This window comes from Tamandua tetradactyla, chromosome 18 (assembly GCF_023851605.1).
Source record: "Tamandua tetradactyla isolate mTamTet1 chromosome 18, mTamTet1.pri, whole genome shotgun sequence".
Lineage (NCBI taxonomy): Eukaryota > Metazoa > Chordata > Mammalia > Pilosa > Myrmecophagidae > Tamandua > Tamandua tetradactyla.
Window position 1 is genome coordinate 20301252 of NC_135344.1, and position 23113 is coordinate 20324364.

General features: G+C 35.2%; 1 protein-coding gene across 1 annotated transcript in view; it reads left to right on the plus strand.

Annotated features, from left to right (window-relative positions):
* Nucleotides 1-23113, plus strand: part of PIGN (phosphatidylinositol glycan anchor biosynthesis class N) — a 193440-nt gene that overhangs the window by 79372 nt on the left and 90955 nt on the right. The window contains exons 13-15 of the mRNA XM_077135318.1: nucleotides 16473-16551; nucleotides 17411-17593; nucleotides 19808-19947. Coding sequence (XP_076991433.1) covers nucleotides 16473-16551; nucleotides 17411-17593; nucleotides 19808-19947 — 402 coding nt within the window. The remainder of the gene's footprint in view (nucleotides 1-16472; nucleotides 16552-17410; nucleotides 17594-19807; nucleotides 19948-23113) is intronic.

The window sequence follows — 23113 nt, forward strand, 5'->3', positions numbered from 1 at the left end:
TTTTAACAGTTTATGGTCTTAAATCTAATGTTTAGGTCTTTGATCCATTTTGAGTTAATTTTTGTGTAGGGTGTGAGATATGGATCCTCTTATTCTTCTGCATGTGGATATCCAGTTGTCTAGGCACCATTTATTGAAGAGACTGTTCTGTCCCAGGTGAGTTGGCTTGATTGTCTTATCAAAGGTCAATTGTCCATAGATGAGAAGGTCTATATCTGAACACTCTGTTTGATTCCATTGGTCAGGATATCTGTCTTTATGCCAATACCATGCTGTTTTGACCATTTTATCCTCATAATATGCCTTAAAGTCAAGTAGCGTGAGACCTCTGACTTCATTTTTTCTTTCTCAGGATACTTTTAGCTATTCGGGGCACTCTGCCCTTCCAGATAAATTTGGTTATTGGTATTTCTATTTCTGAAAAGTAAGTTTTTGGGATTTTAATTGGTATTGCATTGAATCCCGTAAATCAATTTAGGTAGAATTGACATCTTAACAATATTTAGTCTTCCAATCCATGAACACAGTATGCTCTTCCATTTATTTAGGTCATGTGATTTGTTTTAATAATTTCTTATAGTTTTCTCTGTATAGGTCATTTGTCTCTTCAGTTAAATTTATTCCTAAATATTTGATTCTTTTGGTTGCAATTGTAAATAGATTTTTTTTTCTTGATTTCCCCATCAGATTGTTCATTATTAGTGTATAGAAACACTACAGATTTTTGAGTGTTGATCTTGTAACCTACCACTTTGCTGTACTCATTTATTAGCTCTGGTAGTTTTGCTGTGGATTTTTTTGGGTATTCAACATGTAATATCATATCATCTGCAAACAGTGCAAGTTTTACTTCTTCCTTTCCAATTTTGATGCCTTATATTTCTTTTTCTTGTCTAATTGCTCTGTCTAGAACTTCCAACACAATGTTGAATGACAGTGGTGATAGTGGATATCCTTGTCTTGTTCCTGATCTTAGGGGAAAAGTTTTCAGTTTTTCCCCACTGAGGATGATGTTATCTGTGGTTTTTTCATATATTCCCTTTATCATGTTGAGGAAGTTCCCTTCTATTCCTATCCTTTGAGGTGTTTTCAACAGGAAAGAATGTTGAATTTTATCAAATGCCTTTTCTGCATCAATCAAGATGATCATGTGGTTTTCCTGCTTTGATTTGCTGATATGGTGTATTACATTAATTGATTTTCTTATGTTGAACCATCCTTGCATACTGGGGATGAATCCTATTTCATCATGGTGTATAATTCTTCTAATATGCTGCTGGATTCGATTTTCAAGAATTTTGTTGAGGATTTTTACATCTATATTCATAAGAGAGATTGGTCTGTAGTTTTCTTTTTTTGTAATATCTTTGTCTGGCTTTGGTATGAGGGTGATGTTGGCTTTGTAGAATGAGTTAGGTAGCTTTCCTTCCTCTTCAATTTTTTTGAAGAGTTTTAGCAGTATTGGTATTAATTCTTTCTGGAATGTTTGGTAGAATTCACATGTGAAGCCAACTGGTCCTGGACTTTTGTTTTTGGGGGGCTTCTTAATGACTGATTCAATTTCTTTATTTGTGATTGGTTTGTTGAGGTCATGTATTTTTTCTCAAGTTAATGTTGGTTGTTCATGCCTTTCAAGGAAGTTGTCCATTTCATCTACATTGTTGAGTTTATTAGCATAAAGTTGTTCATAGTATCCTCTCACTACTTCCTTTATTTCTGTGAGGTCAGTGGTTATGTCTTGTCTTCCATTTCTGATTTTATTTATTTGCATCTTCTCTCTTCTTTTTGTCAACTTCACTAAGGGTCCATCAATCTTATTGATTTTCTCATAGAACCAACTTCTGGTTTTGTTGATTTTCTCAATTGTTTTCATGTTCTCAATTTCATTTATTTCTGCTCTAGTCTTCATGATTTCTTTCCTCTTGCTTGCTTTGGGGTTAGTTTGCTGCTTTTTCTCTAGTTCTTCTAAGTAGACAGTTAATTCCTTGGTTTTTGCTCTTCTTTTTTGATATAGGCATTTAGGGCAATAAATTTCCCTCTTAGCAATTGCTTTTGCTGCATCCCATAAATTTTGATATGTTGTGTTTTCATTTTCATTTGCCTGGAGATATTTACTGATTTCTCTTGTAATTTCTTCCTTGACCCACTGATTGTTTAAGAGTGTGTTGTTGAGCCTCCATATATTTGTGAATTTTCTGCCACTCTATCTATTATTGATGTCCGACTTCACTCCATTATGATCTGAGAAAGTGTTTTGTATGATTTCAATCTTTTTAAATTTAGTGAGACTTGCTTTGTGACCCAGCATATGGTCTATCCTTGAGAATGATCCATGAGCACTTGAGAAGAAGGTGTATCTTGCTGTTGTAGGGTGTAATTTTGTTCTATAAATGTCTGTTAACTCTAGCTCATTTATTATATTATTGAAATTCTCTGTTTCTTTATTGATCCTCTGTCTAGATGTCCTGTCCATTGATGAGAGTGGGGAATTGAAGTCTCCAACTATTATGGTAGATGTGTCTATTTCTCTTTTCAGTGTTTGCCTCATATATTTTGGGGCATTCTGGCTTGGTGCATAAATATTTATGATTGTTATGTCTTCTTGTTGAATTGTTCTTTTTATTAATACATAGCGTCCTTCTTTGTCTCTTTTAACTGTTTTATATTTAAAGTCTAATTTGTTGGATATAGTATAGCTACTCCTGCTCTTTTCTGATTGTTATTTGCATGAAATATCTTTTGCCAACCTTTCACTTTCAACCTATGTTTATCCTTGGGTCTAAGATGTGTTTCCTGTAGACAGCATATAGATGGGTCCTGTTTTTAATCCATTCTGCCATTCTATGTCTTTTGATTGGGGGAGTTTAATCCATGAACATTTAGTGTTATTACTGTATGATAGTACTTTCTTCTACCATTTTGTCTTTTAGATTTAATATGCCATATGTAATTTTCCTTCTGTTTACCTTTACTGATAGTCTACACTCTTCTCCACACCTCTCTTTCCTGTCTTTTTGTGTCTGTCTCTAGTACTCCCTTTAGCATTTCTTGCAGAGCTGGTCTCTTGGTCACAAATTCTCTCAGTCATTTTTTTGGTCTGAAAATGTTTTAATTTCTCCCTTGTTTTTGAAGGACAGTTTTGCTGAATATAGAATTCTTCATTGGCAGTTTTTCTCTTTTAGTAATTTAAATACATCATCCCGCTATCTTCTCACCTCCATGGTTTCTGCTGAGAAATCTACGCATAGTCTTATTGGGCTTGCCTCGTATGTGATGGATTCCTTTTCTCTTGCTGCTTTCAAGATTCTCTCTTTCTGTTTGACATCTGACATTCTGATTAGTAAATGTCTTGGAGTATGTCTATTTGGATCTATTCTGTTTAGGGTGCACTGCACCTCTTAGATCTATAATTTTAAGTCTTTCATAAGAGTTGGGAAATTTTCAGTGATAATTTCCTCCATTAGTTTTTCTCCTCCTTTTCCCTTCTCTTCTCCTTCTGGGACACCCACGATGTGTGTATTTGTGCACTTCATGTTGTCATTCAATTCCCTGCATCCCTCCTCATATTTTTCCATTCTTTTCCTTATATTTTCTTTTGCTTGTCAAATTTCAGATGTTCTGTCCTCCAGTTTACTAATCCTATCTTCTGCCTCTTGAAATCTGACATGGTAGGTTTCCATCATTTTTTTTTCCATCTCTTTTGCTGTGCCTTTCATTCCTAGAAGTTCTGTGATTTTTTTTTCTGACTTTCGATTTCTTCTTTTTGTTCATTCTTTGCCTTCTTTATATCCTCCCTCAATTTACTGATATGATTTTTGGCGAGGTTTTCCTGTCTGTTCAAACATTCTGAATTAATTGTTTCAACTGTATCTCATTTGAATTGTTGGTTTGTTCCTTTGACTGGGCCTTATCTTCAATTTTCCTAGTATGATTTGATATTTTTTGCTGGTGTCTAGGCATTTAATTACCTTAATTAGTTTATTCTGGAGATTGTTTTCACTTGTTTTACCCAGTATTTTCTTGCTGGATGACTTTTTTGTCTGTCTGTTTTTTGACATTCAGTTCAGCTTATTCTGGACCTCTAGCTTAGGTTTTGTTTAACAGATCAGAATTTTTCAGTTCTTGTTTTTTTGTTTCTTGCCCTGCCTATATAGTGCCTTTTTTCGCCCTGCTTAGGATGGTCTACTTAGGTATTATAGACCCCAGCTAGATTTTCCCAGACCAAACTGGCCTCCTATCAGGAGGAAAGAGTCACCTGCATCAGTTTTCCCTGAGGGTGAGACCCAGCAGATTGAAAGGCTTTCCTATGAAACATCTGGGCTCTCTGTTTTTCCTGTCCTGCCCAGTATGTGGCACTTGTCTGTCTGCAGGTCCCACCAGCATAAGGTGATGTGGTACCTTTAAGTTCAGCAGACTCTCCCTGCTGGGGGTGTGGAGGAGACAGAGGAGAGATTGTAGTCTGGTTTTAATCCTTCACTTTTCCAGACCCTGGGGTCTGAACTCCTTGAGGGAGGGATTCTACCTGAGCTGGCCCCCACCCCTCTCCTGGGGAAGGCACAGACGCCAGACAAACACTCAAACAAACTTAATTATGCCTATGCCTGGGACAGTGGAGCCTGAGAAACCAAAGAGCAGTCAAGCTGTAGAAAACAGCCACCAGAATGAAGGAGAAAAATTTCTTTTCAGAGCAGGACCCCCTTTCTTCAGTTTGCCAATCAAGAGCTTAAATTGGTAGATTGCTCTGTGTATCTCCAGGTCCTGTGTGCTCCCTCCTTTCCTCCAGGTCCCAGACCTTTTCAAATCCAAAAAAAACCTCTTTTTTTTTTTTTCTTTTCTTTTTCTATCAGTCTTGTTCCTTCTGCACTGGGCCATAAAACAGCGACCTCTGCTTTTATTCGAGGTTCAGCTGAACTGGGGGCATATTTTTAGTAGTCAGAATTTGTTAATTAATTCCACAATTGGAGCTTGGTTATACTCAGACCCTGCTGCTGGTAAACTCTCTTTCCTTTCCCCTCTGGGAAGCAGCCTATGGGGGAGGGGCACCATCTGTCACCGTTTGGGGAACTCATGTTTCTGGGTGGGCTCACAACTGGTCCAACTGGTCCAGACTGGTGTGCGCTGTGTGTCCTGTCATTGACGTGGCCCCGGCAGTTCTCTAGTGTTCCTGGCTGTTTACTAGCTGCTCTGGAGGTTGGACTAAATCTCACTCCTCTCACTAAGCAGCCTTCTTGGCCCCCTCCCAGTTGCATTTTTTTCCATCTTTCTTGCCATTTGTTCTTTTATGCACTCTAGTTTAGTAGTTTTGTCTTCTAACTCACTTATTCTTCCTTCTGCTTCTTTGAATCTGCTATCATGTGTCTCTTGTATGTTTCTCGTTTGGTCTAGTGTATCTTTCATTTCTATAAGATCTACCATTTTTAAATTTAATCCTTTGAATTCTTCTTTATGCTCTTCTAGTATCTTCCTGATATACTTCATTTCTTTATAAATATCCTTGAGTAGTTTTTCTGTATTCTGTGTTCCCTCTGGAATTTTGATTTGGCCATTTGGCTGAGCCATTTTTGCTTGAATCTTCACATGCTTTGTAGCTTTCTGTTGTGTTTTGGGCATCTGATTATTGATATGGTTATTTTGCAAGTTGGCTTCCTTCATTCAGCTAAAGTTTTGTATTTGCTTGGTTTTGTGTTGAAGATTTACTTTGGCTTATCAGTTATTCCCTACCAAATCAAGGTCCAAATGTCATGTAGGGGATCCAGTCCAACTTGAGGGTCATCTGCTGTACCTGGGATGCATGGGTGCTGCAGTGGCGGAATGACCACCAACTATGTTGGAAACCCAGGCTCTACTCCCTGCCCATGCCCCCACCCCCAAAAAAGATAATAAAATAATATAAAAATATGAAAAAAACAACAATAACAAAATATGAACAAAACCACCTCAACAGTGGTAGACCTCAGAGTCAAAAAGAGACACCCCAAGGTATATTGGAAGTGAACTCAACTGGTGCCCACCAAAGGGAGAGAAAATTTAAGGAAAAAAAAAATGAGATAAAGTAGAATAATAAAAAGTAATATATAAAATAAGAAATAAAAAATAAAGCATCAGTATAAATATAAAATATCTATAAAAATAGAATTTAAAAATAATGAAGCAACAATTATACTAGCCATAAAAATATTTAGAAAAAAATATATTTTAAAAAGGGGGGGAAAGGAATACTAGGAAATAAATAAAAACCTAGGCAGAGTCAGCCTGCCTGCACTTACCCCTTCTTCCTAGCAGGTGGTCATCCCAAGACATCTCCTCCCTTCAGGCACCGTCTCCCCGAGTGTAGCTGCTGGCTTGCACTTACAACTTCTCACCAGCAGGTGGTACGCCTGAGGCTCTTCCTCCCTCAGACCTGTCCCTCCTGGCCTGCAGTGACTTGAGGAGGGCATGCACAGCAGTGGGGCTGCCCCTCGCTCTGGGTGGCAGGACTGCTGGTCCTTGCTGGCAGGACTAGGAAGCTGACCAGTGTCCTGAGGATTAGCTGACTGGCAGCACCTGGCTATATGCCTGCAGGACTGGCTATATTCCTGGCCCCTGGCCCCCTCACTGTGCCTTGAAGCCCAGCCCTCCGCAGTGGACAATCAGGTTCACCTCGGGACTCCCCACAAGTGCTGTTAACTACAATCCACGCGGGTGGGGAGGTCTCCCCAGCCAGCAGCTAGGACGGGCTGGAGTGGAGAGATGATCGGTTCCTTCCAATTGCACCTTCCCTAACGCCACAGCCTGCCCCCGGTGGGCATCATAGTCACCCGACTCACCCCACTGTCCCCATCCTGTTTCCCCTTCTGCTGCCTTTCTTCTCCCCAAACTCCCTAGAGACCCTGTTTGGCTACTCACACCCCAGGACCGCAGACTGGTCATTTTCTGCCTGACCCCTATCTTGTTCCACAGAGCAGGAGTGAACTCATTCCACTCCAGTCCACCATCTCCCTGGAAGTCCACCCATTTAGTTCTTAATGTGCCTTGTAATTCATCCAAGGCATGGTTTGTTTTCTCTCATCCATACCATCTATGCCCCTCCTTCCAACAGTATTTTTGTCATACCCATTTCTGTCATCTTGTGGGTTTCTTTTTAGTGCACTTGAAATAATCTATATCAGTGTCCAACCTCTTAGATGCCTATGTTTACACTGCATTCTTTGAAATCTTTTCTCTGCTCAAAGTTTCTTGTATCAAGGAAGTCAATGTATTTTTAAGAACATTGGGCACAAGGAAGTAAGAACAGCTGATCAAGATCTTCTTTATTAGCATCTGGGAACATATTTTCAACCCTGAAGCCTTCTCGTCTCCATATTAAATTATGCAATTTATTCAATCTTTCCTCAAGAAAGTTAATTTTCTATCCTTTAATTGATCTTGCTACTCTTCTAACTCCAACTCAGATTCTCCTTGTCACTGATATGTGAGCAACCTGGAAGCAAGAAAGTTATTAGCAGATGGATTCATTAAGAGGAAAGTGATAAAATCTCTGTTGTATTCTAAGAGTGTTGTAAAAGACGTATTATTTGACATAGAAATAATGTGTAATATTAAAGGATTAAAGTAAAAATTTAACTTATATGAAAACCTAGGAACTTTAGATTGAAAATCCTCTGACTATCCATTCAGGTAAATAGAATTCTCCCAAAAGGTTGTGACTGTCAGAAGAAAATACTTTTCTGAACTATGGAATAATATGCATATTATAGTGATGTATTATAATAAAATGTTATTAAAACAGGCATGATTTTTTTTTATATGCTGTATGGCAGGGTCACATTTCATTATTTTTCCATGTGAATTTCCTGTTATTGCAGCACCATTTGTTGAATTTTTGTTTGTTTGTCTTTGCTTGTTTGTTTGTTTTTGGGGAAGTGTGGACCGGGAATCAAACCCAGGTATCCCACATGGCAGGCGAGAATTCTACACTGAACTACCCTTGCACCCCCCAAAAGGCATGGCTTTTAATGATAAAAATTTAGGAAAGTGCTTGGATTTACTGCAGATTGTGGTTTAGAATGGGAATTTTGACCTTTATGGTTTGATAGATGAACTCTGAGGAGATCTGGGTACAAGTGTTTGCAGTTATCTGTGTGACTTACTTGAACAATTTTTCCTAATATGAAGATGACACTGTTGGCTGTTCCTGTAACACATTTTCCTTCAGAGATATCTCTGGTTTTCTCTTGTGCCTTGTGTCATCCCTCATCATTACCTAACGTTAGCTTCTGCCTTTCGGAATGTGAAAGAAAGCACTTTATCTTCTCTGTTGCCTTCCTTGAACCCTCCTCCCTCCATCTGTCTAGCCTGTTTCAAAGAGTTTCCTGTATTAAAAAATGATGAATTTTTAAAATAAATTGTATTGAAATATAACATGCATAGGGAAATTTTACATAAATTTTAAGTGTGCAGCACAGTGAGTTCCTATGATATGAACATATTTATGTAAACAGTACCTGGGACAAAAAACATTACACTACCCACAAGTCTCCTTTAGGCCCCTTCCTGGTCACTACCTTCCCCTGAAGGCAATGACTATCTTATTTATCAACATCATAGATTAGTTTTGCTTCTTTCTGGCCCTTATAGAATGGAAACCACATCGTAGGCTCTCATAGGTAAGTTTTATCTATGCTGTTTCATGTGGCAATAGTTTGTTGCTTTTCTTTGCTATGTAGTATTGTATAAATCTGCAATTTAATTGTCCATTCTGTTTCTGGACATTTGGATTGTTTCTCCTTTTTATCAGTTATGAATATAATATTGCTCTTTTAGTTTCCTAGCTGCTAAAACAAATGCCATACAATGGTTTAGCTTAACAGGAATTTATTGGCCCATAGTTTCAGAAACTTGAAGGCTTGTCTCCTCCTGGAGTCAGTATCTTCTGGCTGGCAGCGATTTGGGGTTCCTTGGCTTTTGTGCCACATGGCAATGCACGTAGTAATGTTGTCCCCTTTTTCTCCTGGATTCCACTGAATCCCAGCTTGTGAGTGCTCCCCATGGCTTCTTCCTCCATCTGACTTTCACTCTGCTTATAAATAACTTCAGAAATCTAGATTAAAGCCCAGTCTGATTCACTGGGGCCACATTTTAACTGAAGTGGCATCTTGAAGAGATCTTATTTACAATGAGTCCATACCCAGCAGAATGCAGCATGTCCAAAACTGGGATACACAATTAAATCCACCAGAGTTATCTTTTTGTGCATATATATGTACATAGTTTTGTTGGGTATTTGCTTAAGAATGATGTTGTTGGGTCATAGTTTATTTATAAGTTTAGCTTTATTGGATACTGTCAAATGGATTTTCAAAATGGTTATGCCCATATCTGCTCCCAGCAGTAGTATTTAAGACTTGCTTTTTATCCTCATTCACATTTGATATTGTTAATTTTAGTCATTCTCGTGGTTGTTTAGTGGTATTTCACTGTGGCTTTTAAAAAATGCTGTATTGAAGTATGACATCTATTAATAAATGGGGACAAAATATAAGAGTAACTGCTTGATGAATTTTTGAAAACCAAACACACCCATGTAACCAGTGTCCCAGAGCTCTTCTTTTGACCCCTTCTGTTCATCTCTTCCCCACAAAGGTAACTGCTGCCCTTACCTCTAACCATGTATGTTATTTTGCTTGCTTTTACATTGTATAAATGGATTGATGTGGTAAGTACTCTTTTGTTCTAACTTCTTTTGCTTGATGTTATGTTTATTAGATTCGATTATGTTGTCTTGCTTTGCTATATTTGTTTATTCTCATAGCTCTGTAGTTTTCAGTTGGGTGAATTTACCCATTCTACTGTTGATGGGCATTTGTGTTTCAGTTTAAGACTATTACAGATAATGCTTTATGACTGTTATTAGGCATGCCTTTTGGTGAAAATACATATACATTTTTGTTGTTTATGTAACAAGGATTTGCTGACAATGGGTATGTTCAGGTTGAGTTCATCTGCCAAATAGCTTTCCAAAGTGGCTGTATCAATTTACACTCTTACTTGCAGTATTTGAGAATTCCAGTGTGTCCGCCTCCTTACCAACACTTGGTATCGTTTTGTCTTTATTATTATAACTACTTTGGTGTGTCGAGAGAGATCACTTTATGGTTTTAATTTGCATTTCACTGAAACACGTTTACTTCTTATATTGAATATCTGTTTGTATGAAGTGTCTGTTCACTTTTGCCCATTTTTCTATCACTGTCTAAATGATTTATTCTTCTATATTCTGAATACAGGTTCTTTGTTGAATATATGCATTGCAAATATTGCAATTATTGGATTGTAATTTTTCTCTCTTAATGAAACAGAAGTTCTTAAATTTAATGTAGTCTAAATCCAATTGTTTTTTCTCCCCTACAGTTAACATTTTTTTTTTGTGCCTTGTTTAAGAAATTAAGGCCTTCCCCAGTTAGGTAAAGATTATTATCCTATGTTTTATTCTAGAAGTTTTATCTTATATATTTCAATCTACAACCCAGTGAAATTTTACTTTTGTGGATGGTGAGAGGTAAGGGTCAAAATTTATTTTTTTCCTGTTAAGATATCTAGTTAACCCATCACCTCTTGAAAAGGCCTTACTTTTACCACTGCAGGATAGTCAATGTGCTCTGTCATTAATCAGATCACTGTAAGTTAAGGATCTGTTTCAACACTCACTATTCTGTCCCATTAAACTGTTTTTCTGTCTTTGAGAAAGCACAACATTCTCTTAACTACTATACTTTTATAAGAAGTCTTTATATCTATATATCTTACACTTTTTGTTCTTTAAAATTGTCTTAACTTTTATTACCTCTTACATTTCCATCTTAATTTTAGAATTTATTTTTCACTTTCTCTCTCTCTCTTACGTGTGTGCACGTACACACGCACACACACACACACACACCTTTACTGGGATATTGGTTGGGATTGCATTGAGGCTTTATATCATTTCACGAACCAATATTTAAAAAATTTTGCTTTTTTTCCTATCCATAAGTATGTCCTATGCTTCCATTTATTTAGATCTTTAACTTCTCCCAATTAATATTTTGTTATTTTTCAGTGTGGAGGACTTGCACATCTTTGCTAGATTTTTTTCTTAGGTGTATAATTTTCCCCCCTAATGTAATTGAAAACTACACTAGAAAATTTAAAATATTATTTTCATTTTTTTCTGGTATGCACAAATAATATGAATTTTTGTGTTGATCTTGCATCCAGCAATCTCGATATTATTTATTATAGCTTTTCTGTGGATTCTTTTGAATTTTCTATTATACAATCACATCTCTTCTGGAAAATGAAGCTTGATTTCATCATTTCTAATTATTATGCTGTTGTTTTTATTGCCTTATCTCACTACCTCAGACCTCTAATACAAGGCTGAATAGATGTGGTGATAGTATGAATTATTGTCTCTTAAACAAACTTGAAAAAGCTTTCCATATTTCATGTTAAGAATAATGATTAGTATTGATTTTTTTTGCTGTTTTAGATGCTGTGTTTCTAGGTAAAGAAATTCCATTTAATACCTGTTTTGCTGAGAGTGTTTTTTTAAAATTCATGAATGAATTTTAAATCATATCAACTGCTCTTTAATGATCTATTGACATATCATTTGCTTTTGCTCCCCTTTTTTTTCATTTTTGTTTTTTGCATGGGCTGGCAGGACCAGGAATCAAACCCAGGTCCCTGGCATGGCAGGTGAGAATGCTGCCTGCTGAGTCACCATGCCCTGCCCCCCGTATCTTTTTAATGTGATAAATTACATTGATATTTTGAATGTTAAATCAATCTCAACCTCTGGAATTGTTGTGATACATTATCCCTTTTCTATACCACTAGTTTTGACTTGATAATATTTTGTTTTGGATTTCTGCATCTATGTTCATGAGAGGTATTTGGCCTATCATTTCCCTTTCTTGTAATTTCATCATCTGGTTTGGTTTCAAAGTTTTGTTGACATCATAAAATAAGTTAGGGTGCTGCTTCCTCTTTCTCTGATTTCTGAAGAATTTGTAATTAGTATTGGTGCTATTTCTTCCTTAGATGTATGGAATAATTTCCCATGAAAGCCAACTGGAACTAGTGATTTCTTTGTGGGAAGAAAGACTTTTTAGTCTTTATTAAGATTATTATATATTATAGATTTTAATTTGTTTTTTTTTTTTTTAGTAAATACAAAATGTGAGTAAAAGGTAAACAAAACTCTTTCAACTTCTACATAGGAAATTAACCTTGGCTTCACTATTTAGTGCCAGTACTGTAGAAACCTGAGAAAATAGAATATCTGCTTATAGTACAAATAGCCCATGATTTTTAAACAGGGGGGAGTCCATGGCCTTGAATGTGGAATAGTATCATAGCCAAGCTTATGCCTTGTGAAATTCCTTAAAGCTAGGCTCATGGGCTGTCAAAAGAGATATTATTCAAGAAATGATGCTGGGAGAACTAAATATCAATATGCAAAAGAATGAAATTAGATGCCTACCTCACAGCATAGTCAAAATTAATTTCACATGGGTTATACACGGTATAAGCTAAAACCATAAAACTTTTAGAAGAAAGCACAGAGGTGAATCTTTGTGATGTTAGGTTAGGCATTCTTGGCTATGACACTAAAAGAGCAAGTGACAAAAAAAAGTAAAACACTTTTGTGCATCAAAGAAAAACATCAAGAAACTTGGAAATACAGTATAATCTCACTAATATGAACTAAGTATAATAAGCAAACTCATACAGTTAGAATCTAGAATGTAGATTACTAGGAGATAGAATGGGGGTAGAGAATGCGGAGCTGATATTTAATTTGTATAGAATTTCTATTTAGATTGATTGTAAATGGAAATAGAAAGAGGTGATGGTATCACATTACTGTGGATATAATTAACAGTGCTGAATGTGGATGAAAGGGGTAGTTTTAGGTCACATATGTTACTAGAAGTAAAGCTAGAAGATAAAACGTGATTGTATAACACAATGAACCCTGTGATGAATAGAATGTTCTTTCATGAATTATAACAAATGTATGTCACTATTACAAGATGTTAATAATAGGGTGGTATATGAGAAAAAATTACACCTAATGCTAACTATGGACTATAGTTAACAGTAATTTTGTGCATATAAGTACATGTATGAGCATATGTTATTGTTAAAATTGAAAATTTTAAATTTTGAAATATTTCCAAGATGCACAATAGAATATATAACAGAAATCTTTGCTTCTACAACCCATGTTTAAGAAATGTTAATATTTTCCCAAATTTCTTTAGATTCTCTTTTTTAAAAAACAAATAAAATGACATAGTATAGTTGAATCTCTGTAACCCTGTCTCCATCCTGTTCTCCTCTGTCATCTACAGATAACCACTTTCATGAAGTAGGTATCTATCCTTCCTGTTCATGTCTAAGTAATATATACATTATTGTTTTCTGTGTTTTTAATGGTACCTCACTATTCATTTTTTAAATGCTTTTTTCCTGCAGTTTGACTTCCAAGATATATCCATATTGATACATACAGATCCCCTTTATTCATTTTAATTTATATATGATATTCCTTTAATTACTACCTTGCCAACCCTGTTTTTCTTATTGTTATTGCTGCTACTGCTGTTGTTTTTTGTTTGTTTAGAAAAATGTGAGTATATTGTACCTTCTGTTCTGGACTTTATGTTTCTTGCAAAATCTCATTGTATTTAAAACATGGGATAGTGGTCTGGTTTGAAAAGAACTATGCCCCCTAGAAAAGCCATGTTTTAATCAAAATCCCATTTCATAAAGGTAAAATGATCCCTATTCAATACTGTATGTTTGAAACTGTAATCAGATCATCTCTAGTCAGTCATCTTTAGTCAAGAGTTGTTGTTAAACTGGATTAGGTGATGACATGTCTCCACCCATTTGGGTGGGTCTTGATTGGTTTACTGGAGTCCTATAAAAGAGGAAACATTTTGGAGAATGGGAGATTCGGAGAGAGCAGAGAATGCTGCAGCACCACGAAGCAGAGAGTCCACCTGCCAGTGACCTTTGAAGATGAAGAAGGAAAATACCTCCTGGGGAGCTTCATGAAACCAGAAGCCAGGAGAGTAAGCTAGCAGATGACGCTATGTTCGCCATATGCCCTTCCAGCTGAGAAAGAAACTGTGACTGTGTTCACCATGTGCCTTTCCAGATGAGAGTGAAACCCTGAATATCATCAGCCTTCTTGAATCAAGGTATCTTTCCCTGGATGCCTTTGATTGGACATTTCTGTAGTCTTGTTTTAATTGGACATTTTCTAGGCCTTAGAACTATAAAAACTAGCAACTTATTAAATTCTCCATTTTAAAAGCCATTCTGTTTCTGGTATATTGTGTTGCTAGCTATTCCAGCAGCTAGCAAACTAGAACAGATACTAAGAAGATTTATTTTGCACCACTCTCAACTTTATGGAAAACAAAAACAAAACATTTTTATATTGGGGGACAAGTTTGTTGTAGTCTTTAATATCAGTTCTTCACAGTGAGGTTTGTACAGATGATGATTTCCAGGCATATTGTGCATCTTTGATAGGTCCCAAGATTTATTGATATTCTATTGAAGAAAAATTATAATAGCCTGACCCCTGATTCTTTGTCTGAGTACTTCATATATAATGCAATAGAATATAATATGATATCATACAATGTAATTAATATAATATAGTAGAGTGTAGTACAATATAATATAGTATAGTATAAATACTTTTTCTGGAAAGTGTTCCTTCTTTCATTCTTCTTAAGACTTCACCTTAGACAACATAGTTAATTAATTTAGTTCCTGAAAGCCTTTTCATCTTTTTATTTAATTTAGCAAATCCTTCCCTGCTTTAAAATGGCAGTGTATAATTCTCTTATTTTTCTTAGTTTTTTTAGATCTGTAATATTTTGATCGCATTTTAATCAATTAAGATTTATTGGTTCATTTTATGTGCTTATGTGCTTAGTACTTTGATAAGTATTATTATGGATATAATGGAAATATAACACATTATCTTTGCCTACATGGAGATTAAAATGTAATTGAAGAGAAATAAGCTGATCATTAGACCACAGTAATGTGCTAATTGTATGAGGTGAGATTTTGAGTAGACTATAAAGAATGAGGAAGGTTTGATTTTGGAACAGGAAGAGGGGAGGATCTTCACCAGAAAGAACTCATATGTGAATATAAGATAGATGAAGAAAGAAGAGTTTAACTGTTATATTGCTAAGGGTATACATTTGGAATAATGGCAAATTAGGTTGAATAGAAAAGTCGTCAATAGTCCCTGAAGTTTAGAATAGACGAAGTAGACGATAAGATACCCATATCACCTGCAAGTAAGTATTATGATGCAATCAATATTTTGAGAAGCTCAATGGATCAAAGTAAGATAGAGTAAGATAGAGTTTCAGACTCTGAAAGATGTCTGTAATGTCTCCCCCTCCAGGTTAATAACCATTGTTTTAAAGGTTTACTTCCAACTGATGGAACAAAGAAGAAGACAGGTTGAACCACATGGAATTACCAGAATTTGATTTAGTAGTTTTTGACATACAAAATCATTAATTTCATGTGAACCATCCTTATCATATCCTTAAATAGCTATATTTGCACTTTTTAAATGTAAAGGTATTTACTTTAGGAATTTAGATTTTAGTTAAATAGTATATATTCGAGTTTGTGTTTAAATGTTAATATTTATTTCAATAAGGTAATTGAGTTTAGTTGTGTATCTTCAATTTTAATATCCATAAACTTAATGCCTTTAGATGTATATAGTTTCAGGTTATGAAGTGTTTCTCAGGAGTATTTCCCTTGTATATTTAAGATTTCTGCTGTGATAAAACAAACACAGAGAAATAAAAAAAAAAAAAAGACAAGTGAAAGATAGAGGAGCCAAAAAAGGCATTTGGTGTAGCCTAGGAATGGCAAGAGTTCGAATTGTACGTTAACTTCAATTGTTGATTAGTCTCTGCCTGGAGCTCTTTGATGGTAAGAATTCTTAGTCCCTGTCCAGGCTCAGGGATCAAAAGTACCTTGTCATGTTTGCCATGTCTGCTGCGAATACAGGAGGGCTGGATGGCAGAACTCATACCATGTGTTTGCTATTCCATTTCTTACTTTGATTTAATCAGAATATCTTTGTTAGTCAAAGTATTATATTTCTTCAAAATGATTGCTTATACAACTTTCATAAGTGTAATTTAGCAGTTCAAACTTAGGGTCAAGAAAATCAAATTAAATTATAAGCTTTTCCTTGGAAGAGTTCACATAAATAACAACTATACAATTTAACTTGAGGTTTATTTCTTTCATTATTTTTGTTTTCTCAATTTTCACCATCCTTTCTTTTCAATTAAGAAAAGAGAATAAAACAAGAAAAAATATAATCGAAATGAGTCTTTTTTTTTTTTGAGAAGTTTTAAACTATGCTGTTTTTTCTTTTATAGGTTACTTTCTGATTCTAAACAGCTCAACATTTTAAAGAAAGCAAGATCTTATATAAAACAGAGAAAGTATGATGAAGTAGTAAGTATAAAGGCCTTCCATGTGTAAATTGATGATCATCATTTTAGAAATGGAGAGAGGCAAGTAATGAAGATAGAAAGCAAAGTGGGTAGGCTAAGGATGCTTTCCTGAGCCCTCAAGAACGGGTTGAATTTCCTGAATGGTTTCATTAAGCCTTGGACATATTTCTCTTATTTCAGATAATACTCTATGTAAATTTTTCTAATTTAACATTGGACTTGAACAACTATTATGCCAATTTTTATAATGAGAAAATATATTCCAGTATATTCCAAGTTTCTGTCACCCATATTATAAATAGGATTTTAGAACACAACATTTTTGTACATTTGGAATTATCTGTCCACTACCAGAATTCTAATTTCTAATTAGAATACATACATTTCTAATACTTACTTTCATTGGTTTTTAAATAGTAAGCTACTCTTCTCCCCTAAAACATTAAGCTCTTTAGTGATGTTTTATTATATGATTTTGATAATTTGAAAAGAGAGCGTTGAAAATTATATATGTTGGAAACTGAATTAGAGAGCCTTCATTTCTTTCATGTGTTATCTGAAGATAATTTCCACAAAAGTGAAAAATTTTAAAGCATAATGCATATCATAGATTATTTACATTTAAAATGCCCTTTCTTATGAAGATTAAAAAGTAAGTTAATTTTATGCAGGAAATTTTTTGTACTCTGCAAGAAGATCCTCAAACAATTAAAATCTCTTCTTGATCTATCATCTACAGTTACTCACTCTAATTTTAATACAATGGTTTGACAGTTAGCAACTTTAAAGTTTTCCTTTCTTTGAAATTTAGTTTTTCTTATTCTTCCCATGTGGCAAGTAATATTTTCCTTTCTCCATAGGTCTCCATTTGCAAGGAGCTGATTCACCTTGCATTGAAAGGATTGTCCTATTACCACACATATGACAGACTCTTTTTGGGCATCAGTGTTGTTCTTGGTTTTGTGGGATGGACATCTTATGCTTTTTTGTTGATCATCAAGTCTCATTCTGACCTTGCAAGAGGTATTAGTAAAGAACTTAAGGTAGGTTCAGAGAATATGATGAAGATGCAGATGATGGTAGAAAATCACTAGGATTGGAGAAAGAAATTTAAGTTGTTAGGCACGGAGTTGTTAAGGAATCCACACGGACCGGGAGTCAAAGCTTAATAGATTTATTGAAGAGATAAAAAGCAGAGAAAAAGCAAGCAGGCAGGAGCCAGAGAAAGGAAAGAAAGATGCCTTCCTCTCTTTGTTCTGAGAGCTGTGTTTTAAAGGGACAGTGATGCCGAGAGGGGAGGGTGCCCACTAGGAGGTGTGCTGCTCTCTGATTGGATGGGGGTTTATAACAGGGTTTTATCTGGATCCTTGGACCTGCCAAGGATGCTGAAGAGGGATGCTAAAGGGGCCCCAGCGTCAAGAGTTCCTTTTGCTAGACCTAACATAAATTAGCTTTAATGTGCTCATACAGTGTGGTCATTGTACTAAGCTAACTCTTATTTCTCTCTCATTTGCGTTTTTTTTTTGTGTGTTGACGTAATTTTCTCTCAGTTTATCTCTATTTCTTGTTGGGAAAAAGATGTATTAATAATAATTGCCCTTTAATTTAAGAAAGCTATAAAGATAGCTGTATAAATAATTTAAATTCTTCTGTTCTTTCCTATAACTGATGTTGGTATTCCATGTCTTTCTGGTACAAATGTTCAGAAAACTACTTCACAACAATATATTTAGCTTTATTGAATTTAAAACTTTAGGAGCTATAAAGCTATACAGTGACTTGCTCAAAATGTTCCTTTTTAAATAATGTATATGTTTTTCTGGAGTTATTTTCACCTTCTTTCAACTTTCTGCAATTTTTACATACAAATTTCCAGAAGTTTCTATGTATCCTTATTTTTAGAATTGGTTCCTAATTTACTGTATTTTCAATGGAAAAAAGAAAAAAACTCTTTAATATTTCATCTTACAGAGAAAATGTAAGCAGTAGTACATATATTGTTTTAATCTATTAGAATACTTCACTCTTTTATAACATATTGCTAACTGCCATTTATTAGGGAAAATATAGCAGTTCCATTTCCTTTGTTTTTTTCTCTCTAATGATTATTACTGTATTCAATTCCTCTAAAAATAATATATGCTGATAGCATTTCCAGTGGTAACTTTATTCCAATTTTATATATTTTTTTCAGTATTGGAAGGAAGACCTTTATTTTATTGTCTACTGTATTTTTTAATAATGTTTTAATACATCTCAAGTAATTTCCACCAAGTACTTTTAATTATTTGAATGTATGTGAAATTGACTAGAACAAGAATTGTTTCTTAATGTAGGAAAATAAACAGAAACTACTGTATTTTGAGTAATGTAATTATATATATATTCTGCTGGTTACTTGAAATATATTTTACCACTTTACTCAACAACTGTGGTTAAAATAGGCATTGAAATTTTGGTTTACAAAAGAGGAAATTGAAGGTATGGGGTATTAAGTAACTTGTTTTGGATCATACAGTGAGGAGGATATGAGGGAACTGAGAATTGAACCCACATCAGTCTTGTACCAAAGACTACCTTTACATCCTTATCTTGATGTTCAGATTATTGAGAAACCAGATGGAGTCTCTGGAGCTGAAATAGAATACCTGAGGCAGGGATACAAAGGGATACAAAGTGTACTGGTCACTCTGAAAAAGGTAAACACACTTAGAAGAGAGAAACAGGGTTAAAAACAGGAGTCTAGAGTAATGTGGCACCCTCTTGACTCTAGTCCTTGTTTTCTCTATATTTGCTCTTTGCTTTGCTAGCCAAAATTAGAGATGAGAATTAAGAACTGGGATTCAGGGAATTTAGGTAGGAAAATTGTTCCAAATGGAGATTAGGCCCACTGTTTAATATGGACTTTTGTGAGCCAGCCAGAGAACTTGATCAATATTTATAAAATTGTTCCTAAGGAAAATATGTTAAGGAGTCCAAACAAGTACTTGCAAACAAACTTTAGGAACAGAATGCACTGTCAATTTGAGAATTGCTTAATTGCAAAAATTCCAGAATAACCAGCTTTTTCTCTTCCAATATTCTTCCCAAATGATAGATACTTAGATTTATCTTTTATTTTTTTGAATGCAAATTAATCATTTAATTGTAGAGGAATTAGAAGAAACAAATACATTTTCTTCACTTTATATAATCTCTTTTAAAAATATCAATTAGCTTGAATTTGAAAGTGTTTCATTGTTTTGTTTGATTTTCAGAAACCAAGCCACCTCCTACTATGCAGTTTTATAACTATTGGCATTTTGGTAGCATTTTTTCTGCTGATTCAAGCCTGTCCCTGGACTTATTATGTATATTGTTTATTGCCAGTGCCAATATGGTATGCAGTTCTAAAAGAGTAAGTAACATATCTTGTTGCCTCATTTTTGTTTTTGTTTTTTGTCATGGGCAGGCACCAGGAATTGAACCCGGGTCTCAGGCATGGCAGGCAAGAATTCTGCCACTGCACCACCATTGCTCGCCCTGTTGCCTCATTTTAAGTCTGTACTTAAAATATGTTGGGTTTCTGTAGCATGGTCATCAAAGACATGTTTATAATACCCTCAAATTTCCAAACCCTCTCTCTTCATTTATGCAGCTGCATCAATGTACAGAAACATCCTTTTTGTTTTCAGTTTCCTTTTGACTTCATCGTTATTGCTGAGGTAACCATGACCTTGTTCTTGTCTTCATGTATCTTCTATAAGAAAATTCTGGGATAAACAAAATAATATCGATTGTACTATGCCTATAGTAATTTACATCTGAAATTTGTGTCATCTTTCCAGATTCCAATTAGTCTTAGTGCTTCGTGAATGGATTTGCATATTTTCCCTCCATGCAGTTTTTGCGTATATGTGGATGCATGGTCTGGGAAGCAAACTGGCATATACTTTTCCTCCTGCCTTTTTGGTCATCATATATACCTAGATAAATGAAATCTTTATTATTACATCTAATATAGTAATGTGTACATGCAGAAATTAATTGACATTATCCACATGTACTAATGACTCTACCTTTAAGAGCTTCCTTACCAGTTAGACCTACAATGGATATTTGCCATTTTAGAAAACATCAGAAGTAAGGCTCCCAAGCAAGTTTCAAGCACTTTTGAATGATACCGTTAAAGCATGGTACTGGCTCATGTTCACAGGAACCAGGGTCTTATTGGAAATCTTGTTGATTTATGTATTTTCATGTAATGTAGGATTCAAACTCAGTCTTGCTCATCAGAGTATCCTCTGAGAAAAACAGACCCCGAAGGCAGACCAAGGAATGAGGGGCCAGAGTAAGGGTACCTTCAGGTGACTAGTATGTGCGTCATGGACCTATGTATCATTTTTTATTCTAATTTTTGTTGATTCCAGCTTTGGCTACTTCTTTTGCCCTTTTAAAAACATTGAGTATTAAAAACATAAAAATGTTAAAAATATCAAAATTAAAACTATATATATTGTTTACAACATTAATTATTGTAAATATAAAGCACAAAAGACACTTACAAAAGAATATACTGCTCCTTCTCCATTCAAAAGGAATAATAGGGTTGCTTGATATATATATTTACATTAGATCTTTTTCTGATCTTAACTCTCATTGAAAAATTTTAGAATGAAAGAAAATTCTACACCACTACAGAACCCCTTCTGAATTTTTAAATGTGGACAGAATATATCTATTTAAATCTCAAGGGAAAACACAATTTTGAAAGTATTCTATGTCCTATCTTATATTTTAATAGATTATACAGAAAATAAGGCATAAAAATTAACTTTTATTCCAGAAAAATAATCTTCAATGATTCTACAAGATCATCTCTTTTCCCTGTGCTTATTCACTACTGAGGACAAAAGAAACATTCTCTTTTTGACTTTGTATTAGATTTTTCCCCACATGACACCTTTTTTTTTGCATGGGCAGGCACCAGGAATCGAACCCTGGTCACCAGCATTGCAGGCAGGAACTCTGCCTGCTCAGCCACCGTGGCCCACCCTCCCACATGGCACCTTAATGGTTTTGATAACAAAACTATTGTCTGCAATTAGAAAAAGGTCATAATTTGAATCATACTGACCTTTTATAATTACCTGTTTAATCATGTCCTATAAATGTTAAAGTTTTTTTTTTCCAATAATGAAATGTTGAACGTGCTCAAGTATTTAATATATTTTTAGTGGTTAAGCATTCACATTTAATTACAATTAGTGTACAATTAATGGCGTCTTAGATCGGGTTTGGAAAAGATTATTTAGCTCAGTGAAAAGTGCAATTAGGATTTCCCCTACCTGTAATTTAACTTGTATGGTTTATTTGAATACCATAATTACATGGAATCTTGAATAGGGAGTAAGATCTTGTTGGTTTGTACAGGTTAGTGTGATATCCCAATACATCCCAGAGTAATTTGGGCAGAGAATTAAAAAAGTATTTTCAAAGTCCCCTTGAGGAACTGGGGAGAAAAAAGGAAATACTCAACTTCCCCATATGGGGAATTTCTGATATTTTTACAGGCAGTGGGAATAATCAAATCAATAGGCTGGGCTCTCAATCTTGGGGCTCACCCCTATGAAACTTATTCCTACAAAAGAAAAGCTAAGCCTACTTATAACTATGCCTAAGAACCACCCCCCAGAGAACCTCTTTTGTTGCTCAGTTGTAGCCTCTCTCTCTTTGCCAACTTGGCAGGTGAACTCACTGCCCTCCCTACTACGTGGGACTTGATTCCTGGAGATGAGCCAGGGCCCAGTATCATGGGATTGAGAAAATCTTCTTCACCAAAAGTGGGAAGAGAGAAATGAGACAGAATAAAGTTTCAGTGGCTGAGAGATTTCAAACAGAGTTGAGAGGTTATCCTGGAGGTTATACATATGCACTATACAGCAGATGTCCCTTTTTAGTTTGTGGTGCATTGGAGTGGCTAGAGGGAAATACCTGAAACTGTTGAACTGTATTCCAGTAGCCTTGATTCTTTTTTTTTTTTTTAAGGGATTAAGTCAGGGTTTGTTTTTTTATTATAAAAGAACAATTCTTCAGAATTCTTAAAGGAAAGGAGTATCTTAAACTCACAGAAAATGACACCAGAAAACAAAATTACAATTGTGTGACTCCAGGCCTTCCCCATCTTCTCAAAGGGCAGAGATTGGGAAGAAGACAGTTGGAGCCAACAAACAATTCTGTAAAACGGAAAGACTTAGAAACCCTACAAATGATTACAATCTAAACTTGTTTTATTTAAAAAAATGTTAATGTGTCAAAAACTCTGCTTTAGTGACATGCTACTCCCACCAGAAAATAACCCTAATTCCCCCTTGTCAGGAACATAAAGTTTAAGTTGACTAGCTAAGTCATATTGCTAAAACCCCTGTGTGTAAGCAAATGTGTATTTTAAACCAGAGCCATCAGGCTCATGTGACTGCTACTGCTAGCAAATTGCTTACCAGACCAATTCCCACTCCCTTCAGAAGACGGGGAGGGCACAGTGAAACTCTAAGTGTTCAGAGTGAATAATGGCCCCAAATAGC